The sequence below is a fragment of the Delphinapterus leucas genome, chromosome 2 (genome assembly GCF_059928025.1).
Source record: "Delphinapterus leucas isolate spDelLeu-1000000601 "Yukka" chromosome 2, BTC_Dleu_Yukka2, whole genome shotgun sequence".
NCBI classification, from domain to species: domain Eukaryota; kingdom Metazoa; phylum Chordata; class Mammalia; order Artiodactyla; family Monodontidae; genus Delphinapterus; species Delphinapterus leucas.
In genome coordinates this window covers 107198021-107210836 of record NC_143130.1, presented here as the reverse complement: position 1 = coordinate 107210836, position 12816 = coordinate 107198021, and the positions used below count along the sequence as shown (strand labels likewise).

At 59.3% G+C, this 12816-nt stretch overlaps 1 protein-coding gene across 1 annotated transcript; it reads right to left on the bottom strand.

The window, feature by feature from the left end:
* Window positions 1–2407: 2407 nt before the first annotated feature.
* Window positions 2408–12625, bottom strand: MMP14 (matrix metallopeptidase 14). Its single transcript, XM_089905518.1, has 10 exons — window positions 12238–12625; window positions 8129–8277; window positions 7748–7870; window positions 7088–7395; window positions 6317–6482; window positions 5854–6010; window positions 5551–5689; window positions 5270–5420; window positions 4675–4790; window positions 2408–4302 (listed from the first exon to the last, which is right to left on the bottom strand). The coding sequence occupies exons 1-10, from the start codon at window positions 12340–12342 to the stop codon at window positions 3968–3970; spliced, it is 1749 nt and encodes a 582-aa protein (XP_089761644.1). The 5' UTR covers window positions 12343–12625; the 3' UTR covers window positions 2408–3967.
* Between the last annotated feature and the right edge of the window lie 191 nt (window positions 12626–12816).

Below are 12816 nucleotides of genomic sequence, written 5' to 3'. Positions count from 1 at the left end.
AAGAGACCCTCAAGAGACATGGTCAGAATCTGCCTGTACAGGAAAAAATGTCAGACAGACCTGGGTTTTAATTTTGGACTACTGAGCTGTGAGCTTGAGCAAGTCTTATCTGGGCCTCAGTTTCTGCATCTGTAAAATGGGGCAATGTTTGTGCTTTCCCACCACCTCCCCTTAGCTGGAAAGGGAAGTGGGAATACAGAGGGTAAACAAAGGACTGGGAAGGCTGTCAGATTGTGGGGAGATGGGGCCCAGGAGAAGGACACGGAAGGACCAGCAGAGCTGGCCAGATTGTACGTGGGGGTCACTCCGCTCAGTCCCCTCTCCTCTAGAGAGTCCAGCTCCTCTTAGATCTTCCCCTCCCTTCCCATCCCGTGGACCCAGCACCTGGCTGGCAGCCTTGCGGGCATGGGCCCAGCTGGTGGCAGGAGCCCTGAGAAGGGAGTCGATGTCAAGGGCGTCCATGGCTCCCCCAAATGTGTGGGGTGCAGTGATGGGCAGAGTATAGTCCAATTTCCTGAGAGCCCGCTTCCCTGGGTTCTGCCCAAACCTCCTTGCAGATTCCCCTTGGCTCCCTCCTGGCTGCTCTAACTCACATGTGCTGCTTTCGAATAAAGGAACTTGGAACCATAGAAACTGGGTCAGGCCCAATGGACAAAGCAGGGTAGGGCCAGTGAAAGCAATATTTGCAGGTCTCCTGGGGCCTTCTGCTCTCTCCTCACCCAGCCTGGCCTGGTGGTTCACTCAGCTGGGGCCCGGTGGGGTCCCCGGGGCAGCCTCACTGGGCTGGATCCCTCAGACCCAAGGCATGTCAGAAGCACGGGACCTTGCAGCCTTCACCCTGCAATTCTCCCAGCCTGTGAAGCCTCTTCCACCTCTTCCCCCTTTGTCTCTGGTCCTCCATTCCCATCTCTCCCCCTTGGCTTCAGAGAGAATCTTGTGATTCCAGAATCAGGGCCAAACAATTTCCTCGTGATGGGGAAACCACACTCCAGACGCCAGAGCCCTAGGCTCCCTCTCCTCTTCCCTCTGGCAGTCCCCCTCCCCACGCTCCTCCACTGGCTCCAGCTGTGTTTTGCAGAACTCCCACTGGATAACATCTGTAATTGCCTCCAGATGTGGGCCACAAAAACACAAAAGGGCCATGAGCTCATCTCTGAGCTCCTTGCCACACGGCTCGGGCCCTACCACCCCCAGATGCCCCTGACTTCTCAGGGTCCCCATCCCCTCCAGTGAGGGTGGCGGGGAGGTGGTGTCCAACTCCACGGAGACACACAGGCCCTGCCAAACAGCTGTTGGGCAGGAGAGGCGCAGGAGGCCAGGCATAAGGTCAGGGTTCCTGGCTGGCAGGAAGGGGGGGTACCCCTTCTGCCAAAGCAATCACACCAGCCAGCCCTGACTAACAGCTGCATCAAACGCCTGGCTTAGGCGGGGCCAGGCCTCTAGGAGGCAGGCCGTGGAGGGGGCCTGGGCTGGAGCCGGGAGGGAGCGAGGGCAGGGCTGAGGCAGGAAGGGAAGGAGGGGAGAAAGAGGGCTGCTCCCTTCAGCTGAGCTGACTCAGCAACTGAGCGATTGCTCCCTCCAGGCTGGTTTGGAGGAAGGGTGGGTCGACAGCCTGGGAACCCTGTCTGGGGCAGCAGTTTCTAAGGAAAGAGGAAACAAAGCCCTGTCATTCTGCCCTTCCAACCCGACCATCCTGCCTCTCCTGGGCAACTGGGGTGAGATCCCTGTTTTGCCAGAGATAGGCTGCTCCTAACTGGCCACGGGGCAACCTCTTTCTTTCCCCTCTGTTCCTTCTGCCCCTGCAGGGGAGCCCCAGGCCTGGGAGAGGCTGAGATCCTGAGGGCTGGGGAGAAGGGCCTGTCCCCTGCTTCCCGCCCAAGCCCGAGGCTCACTGTGATGGGGGAATCCCCCAGCAGCTGCGCGAGGCCTGAGCAAACGGAGGGTCTGCGGCTGGATCACACGACAGGGTAACGCAATCTAGGAAGATTTTCCGAGTGGCTTCCGCTTGGCCACTTCCTCTTGCTTTGCAGTCCTGGGCCTCAAAGGTAGCCTCGTAGGCCAGGTTGGGAGAGGGGAGCTGGCTGAGCTCTGCGGACAACTCGCCGGCCCCCGTGGAGTATGCCCTCCTCCCCATCTCTGGGCCCTGGATCCTTTTCGTCCACCGAGAATAAACATATTCCGTTATGTATGAAAAATACCAAAACCCCACCTCACGGAAAACACCGCACGGCCCTCCTGCTTCCCATTCCCCTCACAGCCACGTCCCAGGCACACAAACTGCAGCCACACGAGGAACGTGAAACACTGTTTATTCTTTGTGGAAAGGTTGAACAAGGTCGAAAATGTCCTTAGAGGGCACTGACCCAGCCCCGCCCTGCAGGTTCCTGGGGTCGGACGCCTCTGCCCCACCCCCACCCCTCCCCATGCCCCTTGTTAACAAAAAGGAACGATTTGAAGGGAATTCATATATAATAATTATAATAAAAATATACATTAAACAAAACAAAAAACCCAAACAAGACAACTTCAGCCGGACTGCCAGCACCGTTCACCGCACTCCTCCCACCCCTGACATCCCTCTCCGCTCACTGCCCCCACGTGGTCTCTCACTCTCCCAGGTCTCCGGGTACCAGGACCACCTTCGGCGGCCCAAGGAGACCTCAAATGGGTGGGCCGGGTGGGGAGGGGAGGGCAGGACACCTGTAGGAAGGGCTGGGGGGGTCGTCGGGAAGCGAGGGGCTAACCTGACAAAATGCCCAGGCGCCTGCCCCTTCCCGGAGGCTGGCGGAGGCAGGCTGATCCTCGGCTCCCTAGCTAGGTGGCTGCTCTCATCAAGGTTCCGGGTCGCCAGTCCCCCATGTGTGCCCTCTCTGCTCCTTTCTCTGGCTCCCCGCCTTCCCCTCCGTGCGGTCTGATTGAAGCCAGGGCACCAAATGGGAGCAGGTGTGCCTTTCTCGGGCCCTTCCTGAGAGCTCCAATAAAACGTGCCCTCCCCCGGCTACCACAGCCCACCCTGTGGCGTCCCTGCCGGCCTGGCCTGCCCGGCCCCCCGCCATCCACTCCTGCTGCAACTCCCTGGTTTGCCTTTTGGTCCTGCCCTGTCCTCTCTGACTGCTCTGCCCCTGGGTCCCTACCCCAGCTGCCTGCATTTGAGTGAGGTTCTTTCTCTGTGGCCCCCAGGTTCACCCCCAGGACTCCTGGGGCCCACCCCGGTAGCTGCACCCCCTGGTCTCAGCTCTTCCAACCTTGACATCCCCATCCGAGGCTAACGTTTGGGAGGGTAGGGCTGTCAAGGGTTTCTGCAGCCCCAGGTTAGTCCTTAATGGCTCAGGCTCCTTCCGTGGAAGTTCTTGGGGGCAGGTGGGGCAGAGGCGGATCTTGGTGGAGAGGACTGACCCTCTCTGAGCTTTCCTCCCAAGGTCTTAGGGTAGCTGAGCAGCCCTCACCCCCTCACTCTCTCAGGGTCTCCCCCTCACAACAAGATTAGATTTCTTTCAGCCAGAAAGAGTGGTGGGAGGCTGCCAATTGGGTACCCCCGGGGGCTTGCGGGGCTAGCGTGCCCAGAGACCCCTGAGGTCAGAGTTCAGAGGTTAAAGGTATGTCAGGGAATGGAAAAGGAGCAGATGACCCCATTTGACCTTTACCAGCGAGGTCTGAGGGTCCTGCCTTCAAGTGCAGAGCCCGGACATTCAGATGGGGCTGAACACACACCAAGCCACGGGGGCCCCTGAGGGGCAGGGGCTGGGAGGCCAGCCCCTGCTCAGCCTCCGGGGGACCCATCTAAGGAAGAAGCAATGCCAGCGCGGAGGGGGGGAGAGGCCAGTCATGGGACAGAGAAGAAGGGACGTGGGGGGGGGCTGGGGAGGGGGCTCGGGACCGGCGGGAGCAGCCCACCCACCACCACCTGCTGCCACTGGCCTTCAGAGGCAAAGTCCTCGTGGGAGGAGTGGGCGGGCGGCAGTGGGGGTCAGACCTTGTCCAGCAGGGAGCGCTGGCAATAGAGCAGTCGCTTGGGGGTCCCGTGGCGTCGGAAGAAGAAGACGGCGAGGCCCACCGCCAGCACCAGGAGCAGCAGCAGCACAGGCAGCACCACGGCGGCCGCGCTCACTGCTCCGCTGCCTTCCTCGTCCACCTCGATGATGATCACCTCCGTCTCCTCCTCAGTCCCCTCATCCGGCCGGCCCCCCGACGACGGGCAGCCCATCCAGTCCCGCAGGGCTGACTTGGGGTAGCCAGGCTCAACCTTCAGCTTCTGGTTGTTGAATTTCCAGTATTTGTTCCCCTTGTAGAAGTAAGTGAAGACTGCAAGGGTCAGCAAGAAGGCGGCATTGCAGATGAGAGGTGCGGGCAGCGTCCGGAGAAGAGGCAAAGAGAGAAGAAGAGCGGGAGAGAATCCAGTCAGTGTGCGCGCCAGCTGAGGTAATCGCTTCGCTTTTCTGAGCATCAGTTTCCTCAGCTGTGAAACCAGGTAACTCTAGCACCAGGTTGAGACAGTGGTGGGGATTAAGGGGTCCGAAGCGTGGAAAGCACTTACTCAGTGCCTGGCACATGGCAGGGGCTCCCCTGTCCTCCTCATCATTATTTTCAGCCCGATCCTCTCCGTCTTTCCTCCTGCTCTCTCTTAACTCCCTCTTCCGGTCCTCCCCTCACAGACACCTCCTGTGCCCCTCTCACCTTCATCGCTGCCCATGAATGACCCTCTGGGAGACTCAGGGATTCCTTCCCAGACCTTGATGTTTTTGGGGTACTCGCTGTCCACTGCCCTGAGCTCCTCGTTGAAACGGTAGTACCTGGGGGAGAGGCAGGGAAGGGAAGTGGTTGGACACTGGGCATGTCCTCCGAGGGGAGTGGGACCCGGGACTGAATTCGCCGGTGAGCAAAGGGTGTCTGTGGATGGGGGCGGGGGGGACAGGGGTTTTGAGTAATGAGGGCCTGCAGCTGAAAGCGGTGGAAGGTGGGGGTGGGAGGGAGGGCCCAGGCTGCAAGGAGCCACCAGCGGCCCTTAATGACAGTGCCTGGCAGCTGGGGCGGTGGCACAGGGCTGGGGGCAGGAGGCATCAAATGAGCAGGTCTGAAACGGTGACCCGGTCATACCCCACTCACTCAGCACCCAATGGAGGCTGCCCGTTGCTAGGCAACAGCACAGACTCAGCCAGCTTCTTCTCCAGGGAAACATTTCAGGGGGAAAGTAGGTCTTCCTCCAGAATTGAGGGAACCTGGTGGTGGTGTCTGAGGAGGGAGGCCTGGGGCCCAGGGATTGAGGCCTTACTTGTTTCCCCGAAAGAAATAGGTCTTTCCATTGGGCATCCAGAAGAGAGCAGCATCGATCTTGTCGGTAGGCAGTCCTCGACCCAGTTCCTTAATGTGCTTGGGGTAGCCAGGCTCCAGGGAAGCTTCGTCAAACACCCAGTGCTTGTCTCCTGGGGAGGAGAGGGGAGGGCAGGATCTGATTCCACCTGGGCTCTACGGTCTTTGGAGGAGTCAGGTGGAATGTGCTCCTCCAGGGAGACCCTCCCCACACCCAAAGACTAAGGCAGAATGTCCGGTTACCTTTGAAGAAGACAAACTTGCCATCCTTCCTCTCGTAGGCAGTGTTGATGGATGCGGGCAGGCCCCGCCAGAATTGGCCGATGGGCATGGGGTATCCATCCATCACCTGGTTTTTCCTCACCCGCCAGAACCAGCGCTCCTGGGAGGCAGTTCATTACATCTTTAGCTTTGTCCTCCAGCTCAGTCCCCAAAGCTCCCCCACTGCCTCAGTTTTAGGATTTAGTCCTCCTGCTGCTGTTTCCACCCAGCCTCCCGGTCATGGAGCCCTTTTGTCCCCCACACCAACCCGCTTCTCCCTCTCACCTTGAAGACAAACATCTCCCCTCGGAGCATGGCCACGGTGTCAAAGTTCCCATCACAGATGTTGGGCCCATAGGTGGGGTTTTTGGGCTTATCAGGGACAGAGGGCCTGGAGGTGGTCCTGGGTTGAGGGGGCATCTTGGTGGGGGACCCTGACTCGCTCCCTGGGGCAGAGATACATGAGGGGCACTTCAGACTTGGTGGCAGAGTAGGAGGAAAGGACAGACATATGGGCAGATAACACCTTTGGAGAGGTGTGGCTGGGCCTTTGCGGGAGGCTGAAGCAATCAGCTGGGAAAGGACAGAAAAGGTGGGGTCTTTTAAAAGTGGGAGCGGATGGAGGCAGGGTCAGGTGGGGGGGCCGGGGGGAGACTGTAGGGCATGAGGGAGGGGAAAATGCACAGGCCAGGGAGAACAGGAGAGGATAAGGGGCAGAGAGGAAGGAGCAGATGTGGGCATAGATTACTTGCCATAAAGTTGCTGGATGCCCCGGCGGTCATCATCGGGTAGCACGAAGTTCTCTGTGTCCATCCACTGGTAAAAGGGTGCCATGATGGCCGAGGGATCATTGGAATGCTCAAGCCCCAGGGCATGGCCCAGCTCGTGCACAGCCACCAGAAAGATGTCATTCCCTGGAGGGATGGGGATGGTTATGATGGCAGCCTGGATCTCTTCCCTCAGACTCCCTGCTTCCCCATCAGAAGCTTCAGGTTCACAACGAAGCCTGCCTGCCAAATTTTCCACCCAAAGTGACCAGATCCTGAGTTCCAGCCTCATATCTGGCCGAGGAGGCAAAAGCCAGCCAGCAACTCTTCTGGGTAGAGGCGAGAGACTGTTCTGGGGCCGGATCCAAATCCCAGCAAGGATTGGGAAGCTGAGGTCCTATCTGGGCCTCAGTTTCTCCCAGGAGCCAGACATGACATTTGCCTGGAAAAGTGAGTGATACAGATGCTTTGAAGTCTTTGACTGGGAAGTCAGTTACTGGGCGAGAGAAGGGACCAGATGTAACGATGTAAATGTAAATAGCTCAAAACAGTCAAATAGCTCAAAACAGTCAAATAGCTCAAGACAGTCAAAATAGCTCTGACTTTCATTGGAAGTCAGACCGGAAGATGTTTGTGGTCCCCCAAAGCCCTGAGATTTGGGGGTCTGAGGCTTGGGGAGGAAGCTGGAGAACCCCCATACAAATGACTCTTGACTCTTCCAGGGATAAGAGTCCCCGGGCTACCTTGCTCACCATTCAGATCCTCATTCCGGACAGTCCAGGGCTCGGCAGAGTCAAAGTGGGTGTCCCCTCCGATGTTGGGGCCTGGGAAGTAGGCATGGGCCAGGAAGCCACCCTCGCCATCGAAAGGCGTGCTGTCGCCGTGGAAACCCTCAGCAAAGAAGATCATGATGTCGGCCTGCTTCTCGTGGCCCTCACGGATGTAGGCATAGGGTACCTCTCGGAAGTGCAGCGGCGTGGCACTCTCCCACACACGGAACGCCTTGCGGATGGCCTCGAACGTGGCATACTCCCCCACCTTGGGGGTGTAGTTCTGGATGCTGAGGTCCGGCCACGTGGGGAGAGGATGGGAGTGCGTTAGGACAACAAGGGGCAGAACTCCTTTCCTGTACTCTCCCAGGTCTGACTGAGCCGTCCAGCCACCTTTGTCTGACCCAGCTCTTCCCGCCGCCTCACGATGCCTCTGTCCCAAGAACTGAGGGCTTTCTGGCCCTGGGATATACCTTCTACCGGCTGCACCCCTCTCCAGGATGAGAACCATTTTCCTCCCTACCCCCGAGGATGCTTCTCAGGAACAGGGGTGAGTAGGGAAGGGAGCCTCAGGGTCTCTAAGCACCACTGATAGGGAAGGGTGACCTGATGTGAGAAAGGCCACTTGCCTGTTGGACTCACCAGAAAGTGATCTCGTTATGCTGCCATTTGAGGCCCTGGATGGCATAGCGCTTCCTTCGAACATTGGCCTTGATCTCAGCCCCAAACTTGTCTGGAACGCCACAGCGGGGGCGCCTCATGGCCCTGGGGTGTGAGGATTGTGGTCAGGAGAGCGTATGAAAGAGAAAGGTCTTCAGAGGAGAGGGGGAATGTCCGGCCCCAGGGTCAGTGTGGGGAAGAGACAAGGTCATGAGGTCTGGATGAACCTCATGGAGAGGGTCGGGATCACCTTGTGGGGATGAGGTGTGGGGGTGGAATCAGGCATTCAGGTGGCAGCGTCTCTGGTACTCAGTGTTGTGCGGGTGGGTGCTGGGCAGAATTCCTGCCAGGTCTAGCACTTACTTCACGGTGTCTGCGTCAGCCTTGCCTGTCACTCGCAGACCGTAGAACCTCTGCATGGCAGCGAGGGCAGCTGAGAGTGACTGAGGCGAGCGCTGTGTGTGGGTGCGCAGGTCCCCAGGGGGCAGGTAGCCATACTGCTGCAGCCAGGCCTGTAGGGAAAGGGATGTGGCTTGGAGCATCCCCACCTGGCCCGAGGGAAGCCTCTGTTTCCTCACGGCACCTGGAATGCACCCTTGGCTTGGTGTGGAAAGGGCAGTGAGCTCCTAGCCTGGCTCTGGCAATGGGTCTGGAGGAACTCCCAGGCTGGACCCAAACTCTGGCCCGGGTCCTAGTATGGCTGATCCTCTTGGAGGGGTGGGGAACCACAGCGCTGGGCTTTGGCTGTAACTCTTTTGATGGGAGCCCTGGTGGTTTAGTTGAGTTCTAGGATGTCTTCCCAGAGCTGAGATTCCTTCTAGTGCTTTTCTCCTCTGTGTCAGTGTTCTTGTAAATACAGCGTGTCCCACCTGAGGCTGGGGTGTGCCCATGGTGGTTGGAGAGAGGAGAGGCTGAGGGGCTCCGCTTTGGGGCCTGGCATGAGGCTCTCCTGGGACAGGCATGCTGTGCTTCCGGGGTATACACAGCTGACTGAGATCTTTTCAGAAAGGAGAGCAGAAAAGGAGCTAGGGCTCCGGCTGGCTGCTGATAGGGGAAGCTGGGGCGTTTGGAGGTGGTGCGGATGTGATCCAGTCACAGAGTCAGGATCCTGCCACTGTCGCCATCCAAGCAGCATCTGACCTAGGGCTTGGGACCTAAAGACCCATTTAAGGTTCTCAGTAGAGGGAGTGGGAGATTGGGATGGTGGTCAGGATTAGGGTTAGTACTTTACTTAGTATTTTGGTGACTGTAGTTTATTTTAGGTATGATGTGAAATTGTTCATGATATAAAGGCTGGCATATTGCCTTAAAGTAAAGTTGGGTTTTTGGTGTTTGACTGAAAGGTACCCACATTGCGAAGCCCTGTTGAGGAAAAAGTCAGCCTTTATTGTAAGAAAAATGGAGTCTTTTCCTAAAGCCTGAAAAGTAAAATGAGCCAAGTTTTATGTGGAACATGAACATGCTCAGATCCTCCTATGGGGAGATGCTACTCGGATGGCTCTGGTCCCTGCTCCAGCTTTGCCTTCTTAAGGAGTCCAGAGGAGGCTGCAGGTTGCCTAGCGGGGGAGCTTGGAGTACAGAGTGGCGCTGCATCCCTTACTCCAGGTCATTAGGATGGCTCTCCACGTGGCCCTTCACCTCGAGGCCCAGGCCTTGACGGTGGTGCAGTGCTCTTGCACTGGGGCTGGGGGTGATTCAGGAGCAGCTGACTGGGGACCTGAGCCGGCAGGGGCAAGAATTGCAACATGGTTCTGGGAACTGATCCCCTTCGGCTGATGATGGGAGTTAGGGCCCGAGATGTAAACAACACAGCCTTTCCGCAGCCAACAGGCCTGGCCAGAACAACCCTAGCACCACCCGCTCTGAGAGCCCCTCCTCAGGGGAAGAAGGCAGGGAGCGAAGTTTAACCTCTGTTATACCAGAGGGGAGCAGAGTAGGAGGCTCGTTTTGGGCTGCTCTCCTGGGAGCTCTAAACTTGCCCTGACCTGCGCTAACTGATGCCACAGCTATTGCCTGCAGGAGGCCTGCTGTGGCCTGTGCCCAAGTATGCAGGAAACTCCCTTTGCCCCTGGCCTCACCTGTAGGGTAGTCACATCCCGGGTTTATGACCTGTCGTGGGGGAGCAGCTGCTTCAGCTTTGGGAAAGGATGGGAGCAGCCCACTGCTGGAGCTGGAAGACTGAGGTCAGGCCCCCTCAACCCTCAGGGGGCAAAGCTCCCGGGGCAGGATGACAGGAGGGAGGGTGGCAGAGAGATAGGGAGAATCCACATCTGGGAGCTCTGGGATACATCCCTCTTCCTGATGAGTCTTTCAAGAAGGTGGATAGGTCTAAATATTCACGCCCACAACCCCCACCCCATATGCAGTAGAGAAAGGTGGAGACTTAGTCAAGAAAGGGACTTCTCTGGAGTCAAGAGAGCCACAAGTCCTGGAAAGGAAGTGCCCCCATTCCTCTCCTCCTCCCAGGCCTAGGCTCTGAGCAAAGCAAGAACCACAGAGGAGACTATGAGGTCGGAACCACAGAAGAGAGGACTCTTGTGTCTGCGGCTGAGTGGGAGAAGGGCCAAGTGCCAGACTGGCCAAGGAGAGGAGAGGGCTGTCCCGGAGCTGGTGCAGGACCCTGGAGGTGGTGGGAGGAGGCCGGCTGTTTGAGGCCTGGGCCACCCCAGCTCTCCCTCCAGATTTGCCTGGAGAGGGAGCAACTCTGCAGGGTCAGAGAACTGAGTCGGCTGGCTTTGTCCTGAAAACTGAGTGGTGCGAGGTATTCCTCTAGGGGAAAGTCAAGGACAAGGAACCCCTCCCACTCCTAGGCCCACTTCACCGGCCTAGGAGTCCTGGAGGGGGTTGGGGTGAATCTCTGGCTCTTCTGCAGGCCCTGGATCCCAGCCTCTGGGCCTGCTCCTCCCTCCCTCTGCCTCCCACCCCTCCATGGTCCAGAAGCAAATGATGGTTCTGGCACTGGGACTGCCCATGACCCGCTTAAAACAGAGCCAGGGCTGCCGCCCCTCCCCAAGGGGACCTAGTGGGGCAGGGGAGGGAAGGAAGGCAGGGCAGGCGAAGTTGGCAGCGGGAAGCCCCCAGATGCCCGGGCTCCTTTTGTTAGGCACTCTCCCTTTCGGGCCTCTGATGAAGACTCCAGGCCTGGAAAGAGGATGCCTCCTCCTCCCTCCTGGACCCTGTCAGGCTTAGCCCCTGGGCAGATTTTTCACTCTCCGTGGTCACCTCCATGCCTAGGGCCACACTATTCCTGTCAGTCTCAGGACAGAGAGAGTGTGTTCTTTCTGGAGATGTTTCCTCCCGGGGTGGGACCAGGGCCGGGACCAGGAGGGAGGAAGCCAAGTCCTGATCCCTTCCCCCTGCTCAGGGGCCCTTCCCGGCCCCTCCCGACCGCACCCAGGCCCTGGCCGAGCTGAGTGGGTTGGGATGGCCCAAAATAAGAAGCTGATCAAATCCGTCTCCCACCTTCACCCCAAAATAAAAGAGAGAGAGAGGAAAAACTTCCTCAGACAACTCCCACGCGGCTTCCTCCCGAGCCCGGTGGGCCAGCGTCGGGGAATGGGTGGGGGGCAACCGAGTCAGTCAAGACCTGCGCGGGAGCCCAGGGCCAGGCCCTCACCCCGCTCCCCGTACGACGCCCCCAGTCTCCCTGCAATTAACACAGAAAAGCAATTAACAAAAAGAGCCTAAAGGCGCCGAAGGGGGAGCAGGGAGCGGAGGCGGCAGCCCGGCCGAGGCCCCGGCTCACAAGGAGACCTTTGTGTGTCCGGAAACGCGGGCCAGGGCGCCAGCGCCGCGACCCTCGACGCCAGGGCTCCGGGCCGGGACACAGAGGGTCCTCTCGGAAAGGCGGGGGATGGGGTGGGGGTCGGGCCCGCTCCGCCGGCCACCCCCGACCGCACCTGGCAGCCGACGCGTCCGAGGAGGGCCGGGAGCGCCAGCGAGGCGGCGGCCGCAGCGTGGGGGGCCCGGGCCAAGGGGCGCCGTCCCCGGAGCCCTCCCGGCCGGCAGAGCGCCGGCGAGCGCGGGCGGGAGAGCGCCTGCGAACTGGAAAGTCGAAGAAACAACAAACTCTCGCACATGACAAGAAACCAGGACAGCGCGGGGTCTGAGCGGAGTCCAAATATTTATCAGGCTCCCGACCGGTTCCAGAGCTGAGCTCAGAGCCCAGGGGAACAGGGGAGGGTGGGGAGTGGGCCCCGGCAGGAAAGTTCTTCCAAGGAAAGGAATGGGAAAGAAAGTCGGCGGCGCGCGCGCGCGCGTTGGGGGGGTGGTAGTTGGAGGAAGCAAAAGTTGGATCGACTTGGAAGTTTGGAGATGAGGAGGGAAAGGAAAGGAAGGGGGACCCTGCAGGCCGGAGCAGCGGAGACGCCGAGAGCCCTCCTCTCTCCGAATGGGGGCTGTCCCCTCGGAGACCCCCGGGCTCGCCTCCCCGGCGGGCGCGACTCCGGGCAGGGCCGGAGGAGCTCACTTACTTCGGGGCTGAAGCTGCTTTGGGCAGAGCTGAGGGAGGCGAGCGCGGAGGCGAGCGCGAGCAGGGGGAGCAGCAGACTGCGGGCGGGTCGTGGGGCGAGAGACATGGTCCGCGACCTTCCGGGCAGCCGGGCCGTGCGGGCTCCGCGTAGGGGCCCAAGCCCTGGGGTCGCACCGCCACTCCCTCGGGGCGCCTTTTGTCTTCCGTAGGCACTGAATTTGGATTCCTAGAGCGCTGTCCGCTTGGAGATGAGGGGATTGTTCTTGAAAGCGCCTGTTTGCTCGTCCCCGCTTTCCCGTTTTTTGATCTTTCTTCTGCTTAGTCTGCGAACTGGATGGCGAGCCCTCTCTCGCTCTCTCCTCTGGTCCCTCCCTTCTCCCACAGGCTCCCTCCGCCCCCGCCCCAATGCCCTCCTTTCCCGGTGCGGACGTGGTTGTTTCAGTCTGAATCCAATTACAGCCAAGAGCAGGGTAAAAAAAAAAAAAACCTAAGTTGCCTTTCTGTGGTGGAGGCTGCCATCTGCAGGGGTTGAGGCCACAGCCGAGAGCGGGGGGCTTGGGGGGACTCAAGGGACGGGATG